The following is a 26,531-nucleotide window of genomic DNA, read 5'->3' on the forward strand; positions in this document are numbered from 1 at the left end:
ATAATTTAAAAATCCATCAAATGGAAAATATATTTTTAATTAAAGATAATATTAATTAAGTACAGACGTGCTTCCAGGATGTGTAAAATATTTATAATAGGAAAATTAAAAAATGTCTGAAAAAAGTTTTTATGGACAAAAGTTATTAAAAATATCGAAAAACGTAATGAAAAATGAAAAAAAATGACCTAATAAATTAAAAATGTCAAAAAAATAGCAAAAGAATATTTTCAAAATTGAATTTATTAATACCTAATTCAAACTTTGTGTTTAATAAACTATGTAATACTGCAGCAAGTTAAAAATAATGTATTTTTTTTTATAAATGCACAGTCTTAATTTATTATTTATTATAATATAAGTGCAGTAAGCATCGTTGTTGTTGTACCTGGTGGCGTCGTAGGGGACGGTTGGCGGCGGATTGCCATACGTCGGTCTTTTGGTAATTGACGACGGTTTAGCGGCGTACATGCTAAACGGGTCTTCCATGAGCTCGTTGTCACTGAACAAGGATAAAAAAACCGGCAAAGAAGGAGATGAGAAAAGTGCAAACAATAAAATACGACAGTGTTAGTATGATATTATGTTGTAATAATTAATATTATATTATTATGTGTATAATATTATGCGTTTAGTGTTAAATAATTAAATAGCTCTGTGCATATTCTACATCACGGGTGGTATGCGGTTAACTGTATTGATACATGATTAACACAAATATGCGTAGCAGTATACAGATTACGGTAAGGTTTGTCGATATGGACATGTCGATCGTCTGTAGGTTTAAAGAACCAAAAATATTGAATTCTGTATTTTAAATTTTTGTATGTTCTAAAACAACATAATCAAATACTTAATGGCTGTGCCATTACACGATTTTTGTCCCAAAACGTAATATGATACGTATATTATATACGTGTGGTATATACCAACAGCATGGTTTTTACTATTTTTGGTTACTCGGTGGTGTTAAAAATAGAGAAAAAAGCGTTGTGCTTTTTTGGGGAGGTGGAGGGGGTTTAGGATTTTCAATTTTGCGGGTCGTGACGGAACGTCATCAATTTTTATTCGTATTATATATAATATAATATAAAGGGCGATACACGTTTTACCAACATTTCTATACCACCTCTTATTGATATCTATAGTATATACACTACGCGCATTCGTTGTTCACGGTTCCATGGTTCGCTTTCATTCATTGAAATTCTGTCACAATTTCTGCCCAAAAAATAATCACGATTGATTCGTGGTTTATCGCTCAGAGCGGTGAAATTAAAAGATTAAGGAATATGTATCTAATAAAACGAACAGAATTGTTTATAATTCATGTGAATTAATTTGTTCGCCACTAGTCGTTTCAAAGACAAAAAAACAATTCAAAATTTACCTAGGTACCTAATATTTAGATTTTAACACTAAGATCAAGTGCCCCTCTAAATTAACGCTTATTGAAATAGTTTACTTTTTAGGTTTTAGCTGCCGTTAGTACTTATTAATAAGTATCCTTGCTCACACAAAAGTCTAATTGCACCAACTCACATAAATATGTACCTATAATGTTACATGTACGACCATCGTACCATGAATCAATTAAAAAAGTATACAGATCAATAAAAAAATATAAAGGATTTATAAAAAAAACAACTGTAATAAATGAATAACAATTGTTACAAGTCAGTATTGAGTATTCCCAATTGTTAAAATATATATTAAAAAACTTACAATTACATTTTTTGTGAGATTAAGTTTGTTGTGGCTTTGTCAGTTTATCATATTATATAATTTCGTTAAATTCTGGTGTTAAAAAAAAAATTGACCTAACCGATATTTAGGTATAACTAAACTAAAACATTATTGAAATTAATCGTAAAAAGTTAATAGAATATCGTGGTATCGCACGCATACTACGAAAACCAGTTGTGTATCCAGGATTTTAATATGTATACAAATAACCAAATAAGTATTAGAAAGCCTGAGAAATAAAATTGAGTAGTTTTAAAATTATTATTGATTATTTTTTTATTAGTTTAAATTGTATACTATACAATACAATTTATATTGAAAATACATTTTTTTTTGCAAATTTGTCAATTTTTATTAAGGCCTTACTTTTTTCTACTTTTTTGATAAATATTTTGGTAAACAATATAAATTATTTTGTTATATTATGACTTATGAGCATTAATATAATTACACTAGTTCGAAAAAAAAGAATTTTTATATTTTACATAGAATAGGAGATAAAATAAAAAAATTTACGGGTGTATTAGTGGTAAAAAGAAACTTATACTTTCTAGGAAACATATTATACCTATAATATAATAACGTAAAGAAAAAATTTCATTCAAAACTATTCGTGTAGATATAGTTTTGAAGAGTCCTCTCCATTTTTGTTTGGTCAAAAATAGGGAATTCAACATATTTGCAGAGAATCAGTATAATGAATTCAAGTGTATAACATATTGTTATACATAACGTAGGAACACAGACCCCACACATCAGTCCATATTATGTTTCTGCACACTTTGTACGATGATTTTCTAATACAACAATACGGATAATATATTATTATTTATACAAACGACCGTGAGTGGAATCCACGGCATGTATGCGTATGCCTAACGAGCGCGTGTATATAAGGGATGAGTGCGTGACGAATATGTAAAAGAGGCGTCGCACTTTACATCGCTTGGTAAAATAAGACCTTTCAAACTGGACGGATGCGAAAATACATCGTATAATGCTGACCTTAAAAATTAAAATATATGCTAAACGCGCAAAGGATAGAGCAGAAAAATGGAATCAAAAACGACAAAAACGCCGTTCGTGACATATCGCGTTGTCCATTTACTTTGTTTTCGACTAGAAAGATATATTTTTACGTGTATCAATTACATACGATCGTTTTACCCATATTCGGCTTTCGATTACCAATGACGTTCTAATAGCAATAAAGATAGAGTTCGAAATTAGTTATTGTATTATTTTAATATATTATTAAGTAAGTATAATAATATTATATGTTAATATGTTAAGTTTTAAAGATAGGGCGTTATACGTGTCATACATTTATTTATTAACCACAACTCACAAGACAACAATATTATTGAAGTATTTCGTATATAAAAAAATTTTCGTTATAGAGCACATGTTATTAGGCTACAAAATATCCTTTATTTTGTAATGATGAAAATAAATAACATAAATGGTGCAAAACGCATTAGTGGTTATAATATTGTGTAAATATATGCTGTACTTAAATAATATACATGGCCTAATGCTATAGATTGATTTAGATCGATTCCAACCTGTTTATTTCTATAACAGGAACAACAGTCTTAACAATGCGTTTTCTCGAGACAATATTTTTAATTAAATTATGTATCGATTAAAACTAGAGCGAAAAGTTGTTAAAAACGAATTATTTTTATTTGGTTCATCTTATAACAAAATGGTTTATATTTTATTTTTAATTATAAAAGTTAAATAATAAATTATATAAATAAAATACTTGAAAAAAATAATGACATTATCGAATCGTTTAATTGCCGGGTAGCGTGAATTAAGCTTTTATTCAAGCTTTTTATCGTCTCATGGAAATAATAAATTTCTTCTATATAGATATGCGTCCATCTAATTGTTGACTCGCGGGAAGTTTAAAAATTCGATGTTAAGTTAGTGCAGAAAAAGCCACTAGCTAATAAAAAGCAAACAATATTTATATTTTAATAATGGAACTCAGAAAACTAACACGAAACAGATTATATATTTTTCATGAAAAATGCATAATTTAACCTATCATCTCGAAATAGTAATAATTCATTTCGTATTTTATAATTTAACCGAAAAAAAACAGTTTTTTTTTAATAGGATTTATGGTTGGTTGAAAATAATTTCGTTATAAATAACACGATGAGTAATTAAGTTTGGGCAAAACCATATATTATGTAATCTAGTCTTTCAACGTCAGGATCTTTCTGCGTACAATATCCGCGTTGGTTTATAAAAAAAAATCTACGAATATATATATATATATATTATATCATACTATAATGACTTAAAACGAATTTCGAAAGAAGGCATAAATTAGATAGGATATAATAATGTGTGGTTATTTAATTTATTTATTTGTGGGTACAAATAATCAAAAACATATTATTATAATATAGTAATATATAATTTACATAATATTATATACTATCTTATGTGCGATAAGTTTTATTTTAACGAGAAAGTTTAGATTAACATTTCGTTTTATTGGATGTTCAACAATATTCTTGTAATATACAAGTATTTACCGCTTAAAATGTTAAACGATATCGTTATACCGATAACTCGGCGTTGACACCAACTGCGGAGGTAATATTATAATATTTTATTGCTAAAGAAACTTATTGCCGTCTGTCCTTAGAACTAGTCGTTTTAGCACTGTCGAGTGTGGAATGCGGATTAACATATTATTTAAATATAAATTATACTATTATAATACTACAAAGGTTTGGAACAGTGCGGCTTAAGTTTGCGAGGAGAGGATATGATGAAATTTTTGTGCATTTCATCTATTACTACCCAAAATAACTTTTTTATTTATTATAAGCAACTATCAATAAGAACACGTATAAAATGTATGCACACACGGAAACAAATAGTTAAGAAATTTTAAATATCCACATACAGCCAATATAGTTATACTGCACTTATACAACGTTGATTATTTGTATTTTCGTTCCGTGATAAAATAATACTTAACCGATCAGTGGTTTATTTTTGTGCTTCAATCAGCATAATATAATAGATGTATAATAGATATATTTGCGCGGTTATGGTGTTTATTGTGAAGATATTTTTTTAAAAATGAATTGCTAGGCAAAGAGGATTAGGATTTTTTTTATTATTAAAAAAAAGTATAAGTACTATACTACTACAGGAGTATAGACTATACAGTAGTGTTAGGTAAGTACCTAAATAAATGTGTTGTGTCACACTTTAAAAAAAGCCACGGAGGTAGGGATACCACCTTTGAAAGATTGCAGATCTGGAGATAAGACAATAAGCACAAAAAAAGGTCACCAACAAATATTTTTCGTATTTTATCTTATCTTTTGGCGTATGAAAATCATATGCTTATTGACAAACTGCATATAATTATGTAAATAGTATTAATTGTCGACGACCCGGAGAATAATTCACCAAACCCGTAGCCCGTAGATTTATGTGTAAATCTGAATTTTCCGGGTGAAATCCAGAGAGGTGGCAACCCTAAATGGAGGGAATACGACACCAAAACCTTTCTCTGCTTTCGTAACTATGCCAATGGTATAAGCGTACACAACTATTAGATGTTGATACTTAATATTTTGTAATGTTTTTATTTTTGTCGATTCGCGGGGAACTGGAAGTGTCATATGCATAACATCACATAGGACGACACGAGACGTAATAACTTTTTTTAACAGTAGGTAAGTAATAAAAATAAGCACCTGAGTGTATCCGGTGTACGCAATTAAATCGTGGTTATCGCACACGATGCGAAACAATAAAATAAACGTTTAAACGGTTGAATCCTGCATTAGGCGGACGACATTAATTTATTATGATGCTAACCGCGTGGCGACGTTATATTATACGTATATTACACAGAAGAAGATGCCGGAAGTAGGGTTTGGCCTGTTGTTCGAAAGATCCATTAGAACGACATTAATTTGTGATCTAATATACGCGGGCCGAGCGAAAACGCGACATTATCGTCGTTTATAATCTACAAACGCATATTATGCGCATAAAATATGCGAGAATTGTTATTACTGCTGATATGTATATATACCTAAACCGGACCATTATACAATATACGTATAGCGTGTGTAGATAACGGACATTGGAGTTCTTATAATATATACATATAGTATTATATTATGCGCATCACCCACCGTCATAAAATGAAATAAAAAAAAATAAAACATATAAATCAATAATACTTTCTCCACGATTCTACAACCGAAAAATTTGGTCACCGACGAAATGACCAAGCGGGTTCATCTTGTGGTATCAAACAAATAACACGTGATTACATAAGTATCAATAAATTATAATATTAAATATTTAAATACTCAAATTTTCCGGTCGGCGTTGCATTATATTATGTTCGCACGCGTTCTCCGGATATAAATAAATGTATCGAGCGAGAACGCATAGAGGCGAATTTAAAGTCGAGTTATTTCTTATTTTAATATAATATATTATATTTTATCGGAAGCAGCACACAATCACTAGTGTCGTATTTATATAATTAAGTAGAAATAAGATACAGTTGCTGACGAACTTATGGAGCAGTTTGGAAAGATAAAATGGAAAATATACGAGCCGGACTATTGCCGTCCTAATGGTTTTATGTCAGGCTTACCTAGCGTAAGCCTTCCACTGAGAAAAGGTTTTTATGCGATGGTAGCTCCTATTTCTACCCCTTCACCATAACCGTCCTAGAAAACGCCCGGAAATTCGATTCTTTTTTCATCCTCGCCGGCGAGAAACAAGAATAGTCGAAACCAGCACGGCCAGTTTAGCAATTTAGCCGTGTTGACATGGGGGAAATCCTAAGCGTCATATATACCTACGTAAATTACCTTCGTAAATGTTTACGTAAATCCAATAGGTACCGATCGCGTCACAGTTTGTTCCGGTCTCCGAAATTTGGAAAAAAAATTACATCATTTTGTGTCAATGTGCGCGTGAGTCGTACAGGTCGTCGCCGTCCTGCACATCTGCTCATACGAGATTGTTTCGGTAAAATTAGGTTTGGTCAGAGATCCGGTTGTGAAGTCGTTCATAATAACATACACCAACTCCAACACCGGTCAGTTATAAGTTGAATTGTATAATACGGTATTTTTACAACCGGTATATATGTGTTATGATATTATTGTGTCGACTGTATAATACTATGTGCGTAAACGAGACGATTGCAGTTGCCGAGACGCGCACATTTAATAAAATATATTAGCAGCCGTGGGGTTCGAGCTTCGTATAATAATATGAGCCTACGCGGAACGCCGACGAGTATGTAAAAACGGCGGACACGTGCGCGGGCCCGATGACGTAATACGTACGAACTACGAAAACGACGTGATATTAACTATTCGATCGACAAACATCTTTTCACAGATACCGTTTCTTTCACACGGCTGGACTAGATATTAAGTTTTATCTAAATGAGACGGGCATAGCCAAATACGAGCCGTGCGTTTATGGTAGTTCTACAACGTAATTATATTATTTATTAATACAGACGGTGAAATTTACGACGAAAATGTTAAAGCCGATATCTATTTCGATTATTTTTCTGTATTTTAGAAAATAATAATTCTAGACACCCGAAAAATGTCGATTGTCGACCCATTATCGATAATAGTATTTCATACCAAGACGGCATATTACTTTCAAAGATATTTGGCCATTTTTGAACCAAAGAAATTCAAAAAATATTTATGTATTACTATTTAATATTGATCATAAATACAAATAAATAGTATTTATAATCTGCAATGGTATCATACTTATGTGAATTGTGTCTAATCAATTAAATGTGTTTACTATAATAGCTACCTATAGAATACATGACAAATTCTATACATAACGTTTCATTTATTTTAGGCAGTTAAAAAAATAATTTAATAATTAATTACTAAACAATTCTATCGAACAAATACACCATATATGACACGAAATCTATTAAGTGATAATTAATCATAAATTAATTGATTGAACTTATTAATGTACAAAAGCAATGTTAATATATTTCCGGAAGTAAGTATTATCAAAATTGTAAAAAAGCATATTATTAAAAAATAATAGAAAACAATGTTTTTTATGTCGGTACATCAAAATATTTTTAATGCCAATTTTCAATATATTATTAAATGACTATAAACATTTATTACCAAAATGAGAAATAGTTAAAGGTATTTTGAGCTTATTTTTTATTTAACAGGGGAAATATAATCTGACGGTTAAACATAAAAAAGTCTTTATGTATTCATTTATGCTATAGGTAGGTTAATACTGTAGTTGAACCTAATGGAAAGGATATTATTATTATTTTTTTTAGAATACGAAAGTGAGTGCAGTCTATTGCCATCGCGTAGGACATTTACAGTAGACAAAGAAGGTGAATAATGCTGTTATACACCCTTTTAATTTGCTGAATGCTGTACGTGTGTAAACCTGCAACCGCTGTCTCGTAACTAACGACAGTTTATTTATTTATTATTATTATTATTATTTTTTTTTTTACAAATTTACGATCGTTTTTATTGAAATAATAAAATTTAACAGCGCTGCCAAAGACATAACTCGCAGTTAACTAGGTCTGAATAAGTTTATGTTTTCACGTTTTTCCACTGCTTTAGTGTTTAAAGTTTTGTGAGTTATTATGATATATTATTATACGGTTCCGCGGATGAACGCGGCGATTAGTGATTATTGCAATGTACATGAAATATTTCGTAAAAAATGTTATACACACTATATAAGTAACTACATAATACTATTATAGCATACTCGTATATCATATTTACAAGTTAACAGGTAGTTCGTAACTTCGTTCACTGTATACATAATAATTTTAATGATCACCGGTACACTGCAATTACAAATAGTTTTTGAAACTAATGTTGTTTAAAAAACCATAAATAATGATAATTAGTGCGCGACGAACATTATTAGCATAAAATATAAATTATAATAGTATATCAAATTTCCCCTTCACTCCAATATAATATGTACTCGCGCGCCAGCAATTTGATAGTTTTTAAAATTATTCGAAAACAATATTTTGTAAAATATTCGAACTTTCTAGTGATTACTGATTACCAAAACTAAAGGTTTTAATGTTAATCATTTATTTTATATGGATAGTTTTACAGCATCGTCGATAATATGCCCATATCTATGCGGAATATCTAAAGTTTTATAAATGTACACGCGGGAAAGCCACCGTATATTTTTGACGATCCTATATAATATATGTGTGTACATTATACATAACATATGTCGTTAAATCAATATTTGTTAATAACTTTTTAAAAATACATAAGAATAGATTTCATATTTACCTAGTCTCTTCGTCGATCACGGGAGTAATAGACCCGGTTCTGGGTCCATAGCCATAATATGAATTGTCGTCGAACGAAGAACCACCCGGAGACATGTACGGGGCAGCTGTGTACCCAGTTCTAGAATTAGCTCTCTCCGGCGATGACATGTACCCTGAAACATTTTGTTTAATTATTATTAGGTTTTTTACATTTTTATTTAATATTTTTAATAAGTAGATGACTACATCGGTATTGATAAAAAATATCCTTATATAGTACTGATATATTGCCAAATAATCTTATAGCGGTCAATAAGTATCTTAGGTTATACCTAAGTTGGTTTGAACATTAACAATAATGAAAATTGAATCTGATCAAATCATATCAAATTTACAAATAGAAAATATAATTATAGTATACATTTTGAATGTCATTAGTTTTAGACATTAATCATGATAAATGTCAACATTAATTACTTGAGTTGGTTTTACTGAGCAGTATACAATAAAGAAAATACTGCTTTGAAATCATTTAAAACTTAAAGTTTAAGTAATTGAAATTATAATTAACATTTTTCCAAAAATCCTAATATTTTATGAATACAACTAGGAAGTTAAAAATTAATATTTTAAAGTGTCACCTATATATTTACAGTTTTTAATCGATAAGATAAATTAATTATCTAACTATTTAAGAGTATTTTTTTTAGTTTTCCTATTAACTTTTCATGCTTTGTGACTAAAAAATGTAAAAATCCAATCTTAATAAAAACATATAGTTTTAGTTTGAAGTATTTAAAACTTTAAATATTATTTTTTTACCTGAATTTACTCTTAATATAAGGACCTTCAGTTAAATAGATTATTTTAGAATAGCAGTATAGTAGATAGATAAAAAATGTAATAAATAACGTTTCTTAAATAATATTAAATAAAAAGTGCATAATATTATTTATAGCTAATTTCAGAAAATAATGTTTATATAGCATAATATACACGAATATAGTTCAGAGTGGATCGTATAATATTAAGATATTATTACCGTCATCATTTTACGCGAGAAAAAGTAGAATGGGAAAAAAGTAGCAATATTAAAAAGAAAATGAGATTTATCATTGTTTAATAAAATATATATGTATAGTTTAATTGTAAAGTTTAAATTAAAAGTCAAAATACACAGTTATAATTTATCAAACTATACAGTACGCGCGATAAAAATAACTTTGATAACTAACATTTGTTTCGTTACGGTTGTATGTCTAAGAAATATCAAAACGACTTAAATAGGTCGATAATTATATAGGTACACTTACAATGTTATACATTTTTAACTTAATTATATTTGTTATTAGTGGATATATACAAGTTGGTGCAAAAAGTTACAAGTAAAAACAGGAAAATCAAATCTAATCGTAAGATAATTTAAATTTTGAACGAAATTTATGTGAAAATACTTTTTACAGATTACAGTGATATAGACATTGTACATCGTCTACGATCGTCGGGTAAAAAAAAAAAAATGTCAAAATGTATAAAGTTCGTAAAGTGAGAATAATATCGATCGGTATTATGTTGAAAAATAATCCATTTACAAAGAAACCGTCGGCGCATACTACATAAGTACCGCAGGATACTATAATAATATTATTATACGCAGTCACCGCTACGGATGGTACGGTGCTCTTTCTCGCTTCCGGTATAGAAATAATAATAATTGTGTAAATATAATTTAATATTCTGAAATCCAATCAAGTGTTGAAAGGTTACGGATCCGAATTTGTTTTACATATAATGAGGAGTAACCGAACGAGACTTCCGTACGTACAAGGGTACTTTATATAATTTACAAAATATATACGTATAGGACTGCATATAATATCGTATAATAATACAGCCTTCGGGGGCCGTAATGCCAGAAACTTTCTTCGGATAACATTGTCGTTTTCGTCCCCATTCATTCGCACGGTTATGCAGTCTCTAAACCATAACTAATTTCGAATAATTAATAAGTGCGACGATGAGGGTTAGAATAATTAAACAACGGGCTAGTATTTTGAATAAGCCGTCTAATTTTGTCGTCGTCAATGTGGCCTCGATACTCCGCGCTGTTTGGTGGTCACTCCGATACGATACAATGGAATGGCGACTCAGCATAATGTAAAAATAATAATATAAATAATATTTGTACTATTATGTCGTATATACGTACGTGCGTACGTGCCTCGTTATGTACATACAACTCGTACGTATGTATTAGTCGTGACGCAATCAGAATTTTCAAGGGTGAGAGGGGCGGGCAAGAAGAATGTTAGAAATCAACTTCGTACAGCCACAATGAATAAAAAAAAAATGTTTATAAATTATACAAGGGATTATTATGTATTCCATATTTTATGCTCATCCCCATTTTATTAATTTCACAACGTACGAATTTAAACAAGTTCTGTTTTTTGGAATTTTTAAATATAATACGTATCTACTTAAACCAGAGCGATATTGGACATCGATTTTGAATACCAGTTAAAACCGAAATTAAAAAAAATTAATACCGGTATTCGAAATAAAAATTGGAAAATTTTTTTCGGTTTCAAGTCTTGACTTAAAAACTATATTTTGAAATTCTAGAGATTTTTATTGTACTAATTAAAGAATGTTGAAATGAAAACTTCTTTTTTTTCAAACGAGAACCCTACTTTTACAGTTCAATATTAAGTAGTCAATTAGATAGACGAGTAGTCTTCGGGTTATTAAAATGTTTATATAATATGAAGGATAGTAAAGTAACCATTAAAAATGATTTTACAAAAATATAAAAAAGATTTAATATTGAATCTAGTATTTAATATACTTTGATGATATTTTAAATATCGGCAGATTAATCATACGATACAATTTTCAAATTATCACACAGCTCCATATTTTCAAAACCTATTATTGCAATCCTATAATATATTCCCCCTAAAAGTTGAATTAATTCAAAAATTACTCGTTTGAATTTTGATTTTGAAACGTCAACGTTATCAGAAAAATATCCACTAAAAATGTGCAGTAGAAAGGGGGAGTATTCTTTTGAAAAACCACCATGAAATACTCCTTAAGTATAAAAATGTGTATAATTTGGATATAAGCATTTTGACTCTTGATATTATACTTAGATTAGTTTGATATTATTACATGGAACAATGCGAAAAGAGGGTCCAAACTCTAAATCCATCCCCTTGGTTTGCACAGATATATTATGTTTGTTATGCAAGGATATTCAATGAAACCAAAGCCTCCACCCTCGTACTTGTAATCGATTATTATACTATTGTTTAAACTATTCTTAAAGCATTATTGTTGCGATCGGCGGACAGTGATTTATTTTCACGTGGATACAATTACATAATGTTATACGCGCTTTCGGGGCCGTATGGGCGCACATATAGAGAAACAAAAGAAAAAGAAACGTTATACACTTCTCGAACGTGGTCGACCGTAAGGCCTACGGGACAATTGTCATCGAGAACGCTCACGTATAATATGTTTTAATGTTTAGGATAATATGCGAAGGTCGAGTTTTCGTATCGAAAATTTGATTATAGATGTCAAATGGCGCCATTATGACAAATTGTGTTCGATATGTCAAGAAAAATATATTGAAATTATAATAATACCTATAATGCCTGTATCTAATCGATCGCGGTGCAGCCTGATCTTTTTTTTATTTATATCGAATGATATCAAATAAATTGATGACTTTTGGCGAATGTGTAATATATACACGAAAAAAAATAGAGGCTGAAATAAGACGTTACGTATATACATTATACACAAAGAGGTTTTATATTGGCAGGCAAAGGTCGCGAGGGAATTCAATAAATATACACATACATTTTGGCGGCAATGACCAGAAGACGCGTCTACGACTTCGACGATTACGACCCGTGACCTGCGAAACGACGTCGGTCGAGATCGCGGGTCTAGCAGCCGTTTGTGCGCGAAATGTATTAACAAAAACTTATCTTAACGGGACGATCGTAAATCTCACGACCGAACACCATAAATCACGTTTTAAACGACGACGACTATCTCCGGTCCGGGTGAGCGTCACTCTGCAGGCCATAGAATATTATACAAGCTTCGTCGGGATCGGATGACCGATGGGTCGTTTCTCTCGCCTTTTAAATACAACAATATAATATTATTATAATTATGGTAATATCGTTATCCAAAACCGTATTCCTCAAGATAATTAAGTATGTAAATTGCCGCTTTTCATTAGTAGAATTGTAAATACCATTTTTTTTCTGCTGTCATAAGCTCTCCTAATCCAATAAAACAAACGAAATTTATACGAAGGCGTCCAATTTTAATTAAATGGAAAAATAAGAGAGAAATAATAACCAATTAAAAGTATTTTGTATTTATTTGAAACTTATATTATATTTCTATACATTATATAATAATGGTGACACATATAAATGATTTTTAAATATTGTGAATTTTTAATTTTTATAAAAAGAAAATTGTTATTATATCAATTCTATTTAATAGGTAATCAAGTATAGATTAATGAATTAAGCAATAGGCATACAAACTTTGATGTTAAATGGAAATAATTATATATTTATAATACGTTTTGATAAAAATTTCGTATTGAATAATTGTTAAGTATTTAATTTATAGTAAAATATTACTATTAATACTTTTAACTTTTTAAATAAATTATATGAAAATATACAATTTCAATTATTTAATTTTTAAATAAACATTTACAAGTAAAGTTATTGGCTTTATAAAAATAAAATATTTTACTTATTAGCTAAATCGGTGATGCGATGATGTAAATGTCGATATGACGTATTGTGTAATTCATTTCCGAGGTCGGTAAATAAAAAAATGTCTATATAGGGTATTAGGGTAGAGACTCTAGTATAAAATAATGGACGACAGAATGTGTAAATATTTGTTGACAATAAAATATGGTCAAATATAGCGATACGGTGTGCGTATACAACGTAATCAATAAAACCAAATATTGATATATTTGGTATCAGACTATTATATACAGGTATAACCTAATGATATTCAAAATATCAATATAAAAATTGAATCCACAGATAAAAAAAACACTATATGAAGTATTGAGCATTTTTTTCAGCTTACATTTAATCGTTGGCTTATGTTTTGTTTAAAAATAAGTAGGCCGGTTAGGTAAAATAATGTTTTTTTCATTATTATTATATTATTACTTTTAATCTTAGTTTTAGAAGTATCCACCGAGTCTGGCACGCCCCAAAAATACGCAAATATTCCCGATAAGATTCCCGGTGAAATAGTATAAAATAATATTATTAATTTTAGTCATATAGGTACAAGGTGATTTTTTTTTTATCAAACCACACTCATTATTTCAAAATCTATTAATGTTTTTGAAAATTTTTTTTTTTTTTAAATTGTGGTCGAAATAATAAATTTGTTTTCTTAATCTTTTTAATCGTTATAATATTTAAAGGTTTTTATTTTTTCTAATTACAACATGATATATTTTTAATTTCATGTTATGAAGCAGAATATTTTTTGGAGTATTTTGATACATAAAAATTAAAGTTCATAATATGAGTAGTTTATAATTTATAATTGTTTAAAGTTTAAATTAGCAGAGTAAGTAGACCAACATTTTGTGGGGTATCCTTGTATCAAACCACTTCGATCACTATTACTTTAAATATTTAAACTACCTATCCTAATTTCGACTTTTATGTATCGAAATACTCCAAAATATAATATCTTGCTTCATAATATGAAATTAAAAATGTATGTTTTCATTCAAAAAGTAAAAACTTAAAAAATTATAACGATTAAAAATATTAGAAAAATATAAAAACAGTTTTATTTTGTTTCGATTGGAAATTATGTAAAAAATATTTTTAAATACGTTAATAGATTTTAAAATAATGAGTGTTATTTGATGAAAGAACTACTCTGAATATATTAGTTATTAAGAAACTGGCAGTCGTGAAATAAGGATAATAATCATCCATATATTTGGTAAGAGTTTATTAAAACATCAATATATATTAATATAACTATAATTAATTAAAGATACCTGACCCAACCTTACGCTATTAATGTTAGCAGGTAAATGCGAATATTCTTATACGAGATCGAAAGTTTTCAGAGGAATCTCGCCCAAGTCGTTGTGCGTCCATCATCAACGCGTAGGTGGGCCAAATAATAATACAAGTAATTGCTATTCGTTTTTATTGTTTCTCGAGTACTTGTAACCTGCAGGGTACTCACGGATATAGGCACTCGTGTTTAGTGTACAACACTATATAACTACTCAGCTTTGTAGTATAACTTATAAAATCACAGTGCCTGACCGCCGTTATAGTAAAATATGTTATTATACTGCCGTGGTCGTCGTTGTAGCCGTTTTGCGTCGAACGTCACGAACATATTAAACCACTAATAATAATTACATGCATATTGCATATATATATATATTATTATTATATCCGTTATAAACGGGTATAAAATACGACTGTTTGATACGCGCGTGTGCCCGCAGCAGTGCGGTCGCAGTCTTCGTATAGGTATATAGATCGCGGTCGACCGTTGCTAAACGCTGGAGAATATTATTATTTATTATCATTAATAATATTATTATTATTGTTTCAAATTCACGTGACGTCGTTCAGATTATAAAATTATCGTACATGCTACGTATCTTACCATATTATATTTTACTATAAAACAAGTGTAAACATAGAGATTATATGTAGGAACCAAAGCCGGTAATCCAAAACCAATATAAACTTTTGAAATTTCTTAAAAAATATAATCGGTTTTTTTTGAGAATATAGTTTTTTTTTTAATTTTTGACTAGAGTAAAGAACTAATAGGTTCCATTGAGTGTGTTTATTAAAAAATATATATTTTAAAAATATTATATAGTTTATTACTTTTTTCAGTCAAAAGTTTTGTTTAGTTCTTTTATCGCGACTTTCAAAAATATGAACGTACACTGACCTAATAAAAAAGTTACTTTATAGAAAATGGAAAAATGTATAGCACTATAACCCTTCTTGTTTAAATATTGTTTTATTCATTCTGTTGAAATATTGTGGAAAAATAAGAGCATTTGTTCAGTAAATTTAGTATTTAACACTGCAGTAATGAAGACATATGATGCAAATTACATAGATATCTATACCAATAAATAAATAATTTAAAATTTTGAATTAGTTGTTTTTTTTTCGTTTAGACTTAACGGTTTGTACACTCGGATGCACGAGGATCATAAGCCTGATCTACATATACCATTACGTATGCATAAATAATGTATAATGTATTATGTACATATATTACACAAACGTTTTTAAAATGTTGTAATGACCATTATTTCCATTATTCTCAATTATTTACATCAATCCTTATTCGAAAAAGATATCACTACTAAAGCTATGATTAGCCACGTTGTGGGTGTTATGTTATCATTTATTCGTGAATACGATTTTTACTAATACATCAAAATAGAGCTAGCGTCGTTCACGAAATTTTTAAAATAAATGTTAATTTATAGACGTGATTTATCGGATAAATGGTTGGAGGCAACGTATCAAAGTACTCTCAGTGAAATAATTTAGTTTAATATGAGTGGCCATCAATTTTGTTTTCCCTAAAAGCACTCAAACTATACAATGGCGAATGGCGATTAATTGTTTTTGTAATTATAGAATTGTTAAAATGCTATAAGCACCTTGCCCATTTCTGTATAGATATCATATTATTGTATATTATATTCTTATAGTCTGTGGCGCATTTTTATTGTACACGTTAAAAACCGGTGCTCTATAAAAGTCAAAAATAATATTTTATTTATCTAAGCGAAATGTTTTTTGTTGTACGCGTGTACATGGAATGTATCGATGTATTTGCAGTTTTCTCATCTATATCAAGGTAGGTATTCTTTTGAAAACGTAAACCTGCCTTGCATATCATGCGTAATATTTACTTTACATCATGAACACTTTTAATGTTATTATATTTAAACGTTTTCGAACAAACAAAGAAATAATTAAATTATTACCAAGGACAATAATAATAATTTACTTTTATTTAAACGACGAAAAGGTATAAGTAAGTGGCTTACCCCGTATTAATTTCATTACAAACTCCTTTTGATCTTGGCGCTTATGATGTTTACTATATATTATAGTTGTCGTTTATATGTATACCACAGTGGCGCCGTGTAGCGAAACGGAGTTGGGGGTGGATATTTAGAGTGAAGGGATGTGTCTCGAGTCCCTTGACTCAGGTGTGCCTTTGAATGACGTCAACAATAAAAAAGGAAACTATGACGAAAATAAAATTCCTTTATAATCTAAACACGGGTTTACAAATGCTGCAATTCTATATACTAATGACGACGACAAGAATTGCATTTTAATCGTGTACACGTGCAGGTATATTATTTATAACTTTAAAATATGCGCGAATCCTGGTCTGTGGCGGTTGATGTTAAAACGCAAAAAGAAAAGTAACGAGGTACTTGTATAATAATAAATAAACAAAAAAATAAAAGTATATTTACGTGGTAAATTACCTGACACATGTTTGGTAAGCACGATTTTTGGGAAAGGTAATCAGAGAGTGACTTAGGTTTATAAATACCAAAAATTATTCATTTAACATGTAATAAATAATACATTCATTATTTTAAAATATGTTACCTAACGTTAAAAAATTATATTTTTTAGTGTTGTTTATCGTTATTATTTTTGAAATTGTTTACTTTTTTTGAATGACAACATTTTTAATTTCTTTTTCCAAATCAGCATATTTACTGCAGTATTTCGTTGTATACAAATCAATTTTTGGACGAATAGCTTATGAGTGTTTTATACTATTATTTAAAGTTTAGATAAATGGGGTTACAATACAAGAGTATCCCACAAAATGTCGGTCCATTTATCTGCTCATCTAAACTTTAAATACGTGTGTATAACTAATAATTAAACTATTATTGTTTGAGATTTGATTTTTATGAACCGAAGTAGGTAATCCGATTTATATTATATTCTACTTTGAAATATGAAATAACACGGTTAACGTACCTGACGATTTGTTGGCCGCAACCGGCGGCACGGCAGGCGAATATGCCCTAGCCGGTATGGACCCGGTGGGCGGACGGCCCCTGTTGGGTAGCGTAGCCGACGACCCGGGCGGGAACTGATGGGTCATGTAGTACGGTTGTCCGGGGGCGCCGCCACTGGTGCATTTGCTACCCTGCAAACAAACGAGAAGAAAAAGCGATTAGTATCTCGTGTACATTATATAAAAATATTATTTTTATTATTACGACGTCTGGCGACGAAAAATCGATATGACGTTTATTGCGAGTTCAGAGTGTAATAACCCAACCTGACCTGATCTACTCATAGGTGTACTGTCATCATCCAGTCATCACGTGTGGGATATCTCGCGGATGATGTCATTTATGCGTACGCGTATCAATAAATTATAATATGCCCGAGAGTGACCGTATAGATCACAGCGAAATCGCATGCCAATGCAGGCGCGTTCGACGAAATATTTTAATCATTGTCGTTTCGAAATTAATCGTTTTACTTTCTAAAAACAAAAATAACCTAAAATAGATAGGCACGTAACTTTGTTCGGGGTCGACCGAAAAGAGTTCGATTATTGTGCCCTCGCGCGTTTAATCGGAATATACTACGTTCATTGTATGTAACCACCGCAGAGGGGATATTATTATAATGTATAAATTGTACTCAAAGTTTTATAATAATTGTCGTTATTACCACACGTACGATAATTATTATTTTGTTATAATATATTATGTTATGTTAATTGACGATATATATATATATATATATATAAGAGCGCGCGCGATTATCGCAATATATTATATACAGGTGTGCCTCGTTGGCACACATACGTCGACGTTCACGCAGATATATTATAGGGCTGACTGCTAATTACTGTCGAGATTTCGTGATATCCTTAAAATTATTAAAGCGAACACGTCGTACTAGTTATATATATTATACAATTTATACTTTTGCAACTCGACGATATTTTTCATCAACCAATTAATAATAATTATTATACCAACCATCCTTAATTAATTCTCGTCCGGAGTTTGTCGTCGAGCGATCAAAGTTCTCTCGGCGTCTCGAGACTTTAGAGTTATTATCGTCGTCGACTAAGCGCACAGTGTACGACAAAATATTATTATATAATTTGCTGCTGTTGCTGCTGCTGCTACTACATTGTCGCATCAGAAACTACGACTTTGTATCTTTTCGCTCAAAAGAATCATTGATTCGTAAAACGATTCGGATTATACATATAGATTTGTATATTATAGCATCGTATTGTTACAGGAAAACTTATTATCAAAGAACTTCTACGGAACGAGCACTCATCTTCGATTCACTTTCTCTGATATCCAAACGTATAATTATTGTCTACATTGGTATAATATAATACTCGTATATAAGATTGTATAAAAATAGCCTCGAGAGCGCGATGTGTTTTACGTTGATAGTATATAGATACTTATATAAATATATACACACGATGCAATATTATTTTTTGGTAGATTCAAAGTCGGTTATGTAAAAACACTGTAAACCACGGAGAGAAATCATTTAGCTATAGTTCCAAAACGAAGAGTTCGCGAAATTAATAGAGTCATTGCAATAATAAAAATAATTATTTTCTCGCACAACGTGCACAATATAATATATCGTACGAGCAATGATTAGTTCTGTGTTATTAATTTGTAATCAACTTATAAACAGCGTGATTCACCAAGCATGTTCAACACTTTTATTAAATAATGAATTTATTAACAATTTTTGATGTTTTTTTTTATATAATTATTAATTAGAGACCATATTTTTATATTTTTGAAATTTTGTGTACAACTTAAAGGGAGTCTTCTTGCGATACAAACTTCTATTATTCAAACAAGATTCACCTTTTTGTGTAAAATAGGATTTATTATCTTTAGAATACAAAATTAAATAACTTAAAAACTATAGTTTTTAACGATTATAATCGTTCAAATTAAAAAGTAAAAAAAAAAATAGATAAAATTGTATAATTTACAGTAGAAAAAGGGAGAGGATCGTCATTTAAAAAATAGAATTTCTATTTTTACAAGACACTATTTAAGCAGTATAAATAAATCCCAAGAATTTGAAAATATGTAATAATATTACAAAAATGATCCTGTTGATTAAATAAAATGTTGCGAAAGGTTATACATATATTATGCATGGACAACCTGGTTAGATTTTCATATACAGCTACTTTCGAAGTCGATTAATAAATAAGAAGTGCCTGGCCATCAAACACAAATTATGAGTATCAAATTCCTAAATATTCAAAATATAAACCTTCAGGAGAAATAAAACTGTTTTATGTTACCATAAATAATAAGTACATAATATATGTATCATTATTATACATGTTATATACTATATAGTTTATAATAATAATAATAATAATAAATTGAGGTCATTTTCGTTGATGAAATCGTTCAACGAAATGTTTGACTAATGGTAAGAAAATTCAATTGGAATGCGAATTTTGTTCTAATGATATATTCCGGATTCGTTCGAATACCGTTTTCGTATGGAATATTGTATTTGTATAATATAAGCTTGACAACGTGATAAAAACAAATATAATCAATTATAAACCCAATGGGGCGATAATAATAATAAGTTGCTTCGAGAAATCCATGTGACGATGTTATTTATTCATTTTATATGCTTCATTATATTATACAATATAATAATACAAAAATAATAAAAATATTTAAACGCATGCTGGTATAGGTGAGCTGACTTTTATTGGGATAATCATTTTTTCAAATGACGCATTCGTGTAGCAGATGATTTATACAGAAAACTAGTTATCTAAAGTAATCAAAAATCGGTGATCCATCATACTATTGATTATTTATATCTATAAACATGCATAATATTTATTATTGTCGTGAGTAGTCTTGTAGTCTTATGTTCAGCGATTGACAATATTTTAAATTTGAGCTATTCGGCATACTGATATATAAAAAATATAAAAAAGAATACCAAAAATTAAATTATTTGATTATTTTGAAAATGGTCGCAGTTGTTTTACATGGTGTGTAAATAATATGTATATGTATTCACCATACATGCTCATCTTCATTTTTTTTTTAATAATGCTGTTACCAAAAATCTTAGTTTTGGAATTTTTAAATATACTTATAAATCAAATTTTTCAATTCTTGAAATTTATTTTACTACTTAATGAGTGTTCTGTGGAAAAACAAACTTCTGTTTTAAAGTGAGAACCCCCTTTCCCCCCTTTCTACTGAGTTTAGTCGGCAATATTTTTTGAAAATGTTCTTGTATTGAATAAGTATTTGGTTATAAAACTACACATTACAATTTGGAGTTAGGTACCTACATCAAAATTTTCAAAATGTATTATCTATTGAATAATATATAGTAAAACATGTCAATTCTTATTAGAAAAACAGAAGGTTATTTTATATTATAACAGAAACTTTTGTAAGTACCTAGTATATTAATTAAAGTAGGTATTACAAAAAAAATCTCAAGAATTTAAAAAAACGGTCTTTAAGTGTATTTAAAATTTCCAAAAATCAAAATCTAATTAAATTCATTATTAAACGTAAAATGAGGAGATGATCATGCTTGGTGAATCATCTTGTATACATACAACGATGATTGTGTGGCTACTGGTTATATAGTATATACATATATTATATTTGATTCGGGGACAACGAGCTGCGCTTACGTCTTAGCGGCTTGTTAAGGACTGCGCGCGGTTATGCGCCGAGACCTACGGATTAACACTGGTAATACAGTTATAGTGTCTCGTGGGATTAATGTACGCTCGCGGGAGAAACATTAATAACTTGTGCGCGGCAGCGATCACCGCGCCCGAAAGAAAGAAGACGTCAAAAAAGGAAAAACTTCATTTTTATGAACTTTGTTTTCGTTTTTTTTTTCCTCGGGCTAGGATTCTCTTTTAATCCCGCATTCCCTCATAGTTTTTCTATGTATTAACATTAGCTTCGTATATAGCGTTATTAAATATAATATTAAATTATTATGGCAACTATACTGCACATAGCGCGAATATCGCGATAGAGTTCACAATGTTTCCCCGAGTTTTTAATATCCGTGTAAATCTCTTCCGTATGTGTTATTTTTGGTATTATTATTATTGTATACGTTGCGGATCGAATATAATATCATCATATATTATTATGTGTTGATGTGTTTGCACGCATGCGGGGATTTAAAGAGGAGTAATCTCTACTTTACCGGTGGTTTTAATCAACGCAATACAAAAAACTCGGTAAGATTAATAACTTTAGGATTTTTTTTTTTTAAATAGTTGATTATTTCAAAACCACTTTGTTTTCGTCGTATATCCAAGTGATAAATTAAGATAATTTTCAGCACGTAAGTCACACCATATTATAATAAATATATTATAATTCAGAGACAAGCTGGTTGAGACAATGAATACGTAATTATACGCGTGCACGCCAGCTTTTCGTATATACATATTATATTAAGTACTGTGTTACGATATTTTCTTGCTAGCACCCGATCGAGCTTTCCTTCCTTTATAGTGGCGGTAATGGCAGACAGCGAAAAGCCCGATTAATAGTAATTTACAATTATAATATTACTGTTTGTTTAGTTTGTATTCATAATGCAATGTTGAATCAACTGGCTTTTGACTTTAATGAAACTGCGCGTACACCAGATTATATTATTATTACTATTATTGTTATTTGTTGTTGTATATGTACGAGTACGTATTATTATTGTCATTATTATATTTATTGTACAGTAGTGAACTTTAACTGTATAATATATAACATATAAGCACATGTTCTTAAGCAGTCGGATTGAATTGTCATAGCGCCAGTTACTAATTAAGTCCACACACATTCCGATATTTGTATTTATAGCGGTTTAAAGCAATATTCTACGACTAAGTCACAGTTCGGGCTAAACGCATTTATTATGAACACCAAACTTAAAAATTTTAAACACATTATCATTGGTATATACGTGATACTCAAAAAGTTAATTATAATTAATCGATAAAAATAATTTAAACAACCATAAATCCACATGAATAATAATTTTAACTCGAATTATATATATATATATATATATATATATATATATATATAGGAAATTGTGTTTTGAAATTTTGCGTCATGATAAACCAAATCGTTTTGTTTATATACAAAAAAGAGTATGAATTCCATCATAAAACGTCATTTTATGTAATTTGAAAGCTTAATTCTATTAATTTAATAAGTTATTGATAAAATGTTTTTCGTTTCATTTTATTTTATTTTTTTGAGAAAGGTGAAATGTTTACATATGAACTATATATACGTACTATGTATTCTACGCGATATCCAATAAATGGAGGCATGTCATTTTAACAATTACGACAATAATAAAATAAAATTCAGACCAAAATTATAATTTTACATCATTGTAATTATCCATTGGTCGTAATAATAACAAATAATATTATGTATTTATACGTTTTTACAAATTTATCATTTTGTGAACAATCGCACAAACTTGACGGGTACACGAGGGGTAGAATGATTATATGAAATAAAATATGTGTTTTCAAATACATCGGTCAAATTATACAATAGTATATGTACACGAAACGAATTCGACGTGTTGTCGTACTGTGACAATAATAATAATAACTCATTTATCAAATTAAAAAAAAAAAAAAAAAATTACAGTCGATATTAATTAATTGTAATTGAGGACAAAAAAAATAACCGAAGAACAATACATATGCCTATTTACGCGAGGCGGATTATCGTGGAAATCATAGAAATCGTCGACCACAAAACCCGTAAATAATGTTACAATAATATTAATAACGGTAATGACTCTATTTAATGATATTGTACGATGTCAGAACGGTGAGCGGTATCACACTATACACACGCTCAACGCCAATACTAAACATGTTGCAGGATTATAATAAATAACTTTTGATGAACATAATATTATTTTATAATACGCAATCACGTTTGACCGATCGCAGCGGTATATAGATATACTCACAGATGATCCTATAACGCGACGCTTTTGTTTATTTATATATATATATACATGATATTTTAATAACACCTGTCATATCATCTGTGTGGACGCTAAAAATTTCTATTTCCAATGTGTGAGGTCAACGAAATGTTATACCACAGGTCAACTACGTGGAACATAATTTTACATAACATTATATATGTTCTAATGTACATAGCCCACAAGATCTATAATAGTTTTTGTGTGTGGGCCGAACTCAAAAAATACACGTAAAATTAGTTTTGTTTTTAATAATAATTATGTATACGCAACGCTTACAGCAAATATTATAATATAATATATTAATAGTAACATCCATGCTTGAAATTTAATTTCACATAGACTTTCTCGTTTTTATAAACAAATTGGACATTTTGAATGCGTTACCCTAGGGCTTAGACCATAATGATACGAAGAAGACTGAATAATTACCGTTTAGTGAAATCTAGTTATTTAAACATTAATTTATTTTTATCGAAGGGTTGTTCGCAAAAATGTGTTCTGGCTTTCTTAGTTTCATCTGGTGACATTTTTTTTATAGTATTCACAACATTATTATTTTTTAAACTTCATAATATATTATTATATCTAGAAACATCGATAAACAATTTGTTTCCAAACACAATAATCGCAGCAAATACCAGTTTTGTTGTCTCATACGATCGTCTAGTGACTTAATCGGATTATGTGTTAAAAGTGTCATACTTTTTTTGGCCAGAAACAGCCATTTCTGTAAAACTAACACAACGCGTCTATAATAGTTGTACGGTACCAGTAGCTAAAACCCTCGGGAATCCAAATAGTCAGGCAACGGGATTTTCTGCAGCTTTCAAGTTGTTTTTTTTATATATTTTTTTGGCAATAAACCCGCCACTACCATTATTAAACAAGCGTACGAGTAGGTATATTTTTAAAATTAATATAATTTTTGGTTTTAAATTGAATAATAAATTAATATATCGTGGCCCGATTAACATTAATACAAATATTATATATTTGGCCGTAGGCAAAGCTTGTTTAAAGAAATCACATCATATTAGTAGGTTTCAATGTGGGTCGTGTACACTGTGCAATCCAAGGAGCCACTTAATTGACGGTCTCGTACTAATCACTAAGTGGTTCTTATTGTTGTGTTTGCGACAGTCAATTTAAAAATATTGGCCAAGTCTCGTTCGTCGAGATTCTTGCATGGTAGCTCTTTTATCTTAAAAAATATGTTTGAATAATACCTACGTAGTAAAATATAATACAATTTTATAGTAACAATAATAATAATATGATCTTATCAATTAATTTTAAAAAATCTCGTTAAAATTAAACATTTCATTCTTGAACGCTCGTTAGGTACAGAGCATATTTCTTTATAAAATAACTGAAATCAACTAAATATTTCTAAACAATATACCTACTTTAATTCATAAATAGGCATGGCATGGGTTACTATGTTTTACATTAAATATCGTTCTACCCTAAACCTCACATATGAAAACGGTAAGATACAGTATGATAAACTTTGTAGATATACATATAGGTAATATTAATATTTAACATTCCTTTTTTTTTTAAGAACCTAACAAACAGAAAAGACTTTTGCTAAATATTTTAAATCAAGTGTCTATTTACATTGCGTATTATTATGCTATGTAACAAAGCTTAAACGTAATACAATATTATAATAACTTAGTGAGACAAGTTTTTTTTAAATTTTATAAAAACGCATTATATAAATACAGTACAATTTAAATTATATATTCATAACGTCTATTTGCATCCATTAAGTCTTTCATAAATTATAAAAATATAGAAATATTAATAAAAAATAACGCAAACAACCACATTAGTTTTAATATTAATATAATGGATTATTTCTATTAGACCAGAACTGAAATTTATATTAATAATAACTAATAAGAATCTATGTAAATAAAAAATAATGTTCTTAATATATCGTGTAGCAAGATAATATTTTTTTTAAATTACCTATACTTTCTTTTTAATTTAAAAACGTTAATAGACAATATAAATTAAATCCATAGGTACGTAAAACGTTATTATGATAATTAATAATAAGTTATCTAAAAACATAAGATCGACACTTCACCGTATGGGTATGGATGTGAATAGTTGATACTTAATTGGCCTCACCAAAAGTCGCTTGTAGGTAATTATGTTAATTATAAGAAATATACCTGCAGAGCCAGAGGATCTTCTCCGTTGTTTCAAAACGATATGGTGCCGAAATTCATTGTAGAAAAATT

The 26,531-nt window shown here is 29.4% G+C and overlaps 1 protein-coding gene across 13 annotated transcripts in view; it reads right to left on the reverse strand.

Annotated features, from left to right (window-relative positions):
* LOC132932360 (coiled-coil domain-containing protein AGAP005037) overlaps nt 1-26,531 on the reverse strand; it is a 171,203-nt gene that overhangs the window by 25,118 nt on the left and 119,554 nt on the right. For 11 of the 13 annotated variants that reach the window (XR_009662872.1, XM_060998788.1, XM_060998773.1 and 8 more), the window contains 3 exons: nt 18,196-18,367; nt 9,111-9,264; nt 389-502 (listed from right to left, as the gene is read on the reverse strand). Coding sequence is in view for 12 of the 13 variants with exons in the window: in XM_060998788.1 (XP_060854771.1) it covers nt 389-502; nt 9,111-9,264; nt 18,196-18,367 (440 nt within the window). In the remaining variant the exon portion in view is untranslated. The remainder of the gene's footprint in view (nt 1-388; nt 503-9,110; nt 9,265-18,195; nt 18,368-26,531) is intronic. The other 2 variants (XM_060998764.1, XM_060998781.1) reach the window with 1 other exon arrangement.

The sequence above is a fragment of the Rhopalosiphum padi genome, chromosome 1 (genome assembly GCF_020882245.1).
Source record: "Rhopalosiphum padi isolate XX-2018 chromosome 1, ASM2088224v1, whole genome shotgun sequence".
In the NCBI taxonomy this organism is placed as follows: Eukaryota; Metazoa; Arthropoda; class Insecta; order Hemiptera; family Aphididae; genus Rhopalosiphum; species Rhopalosiphum padi.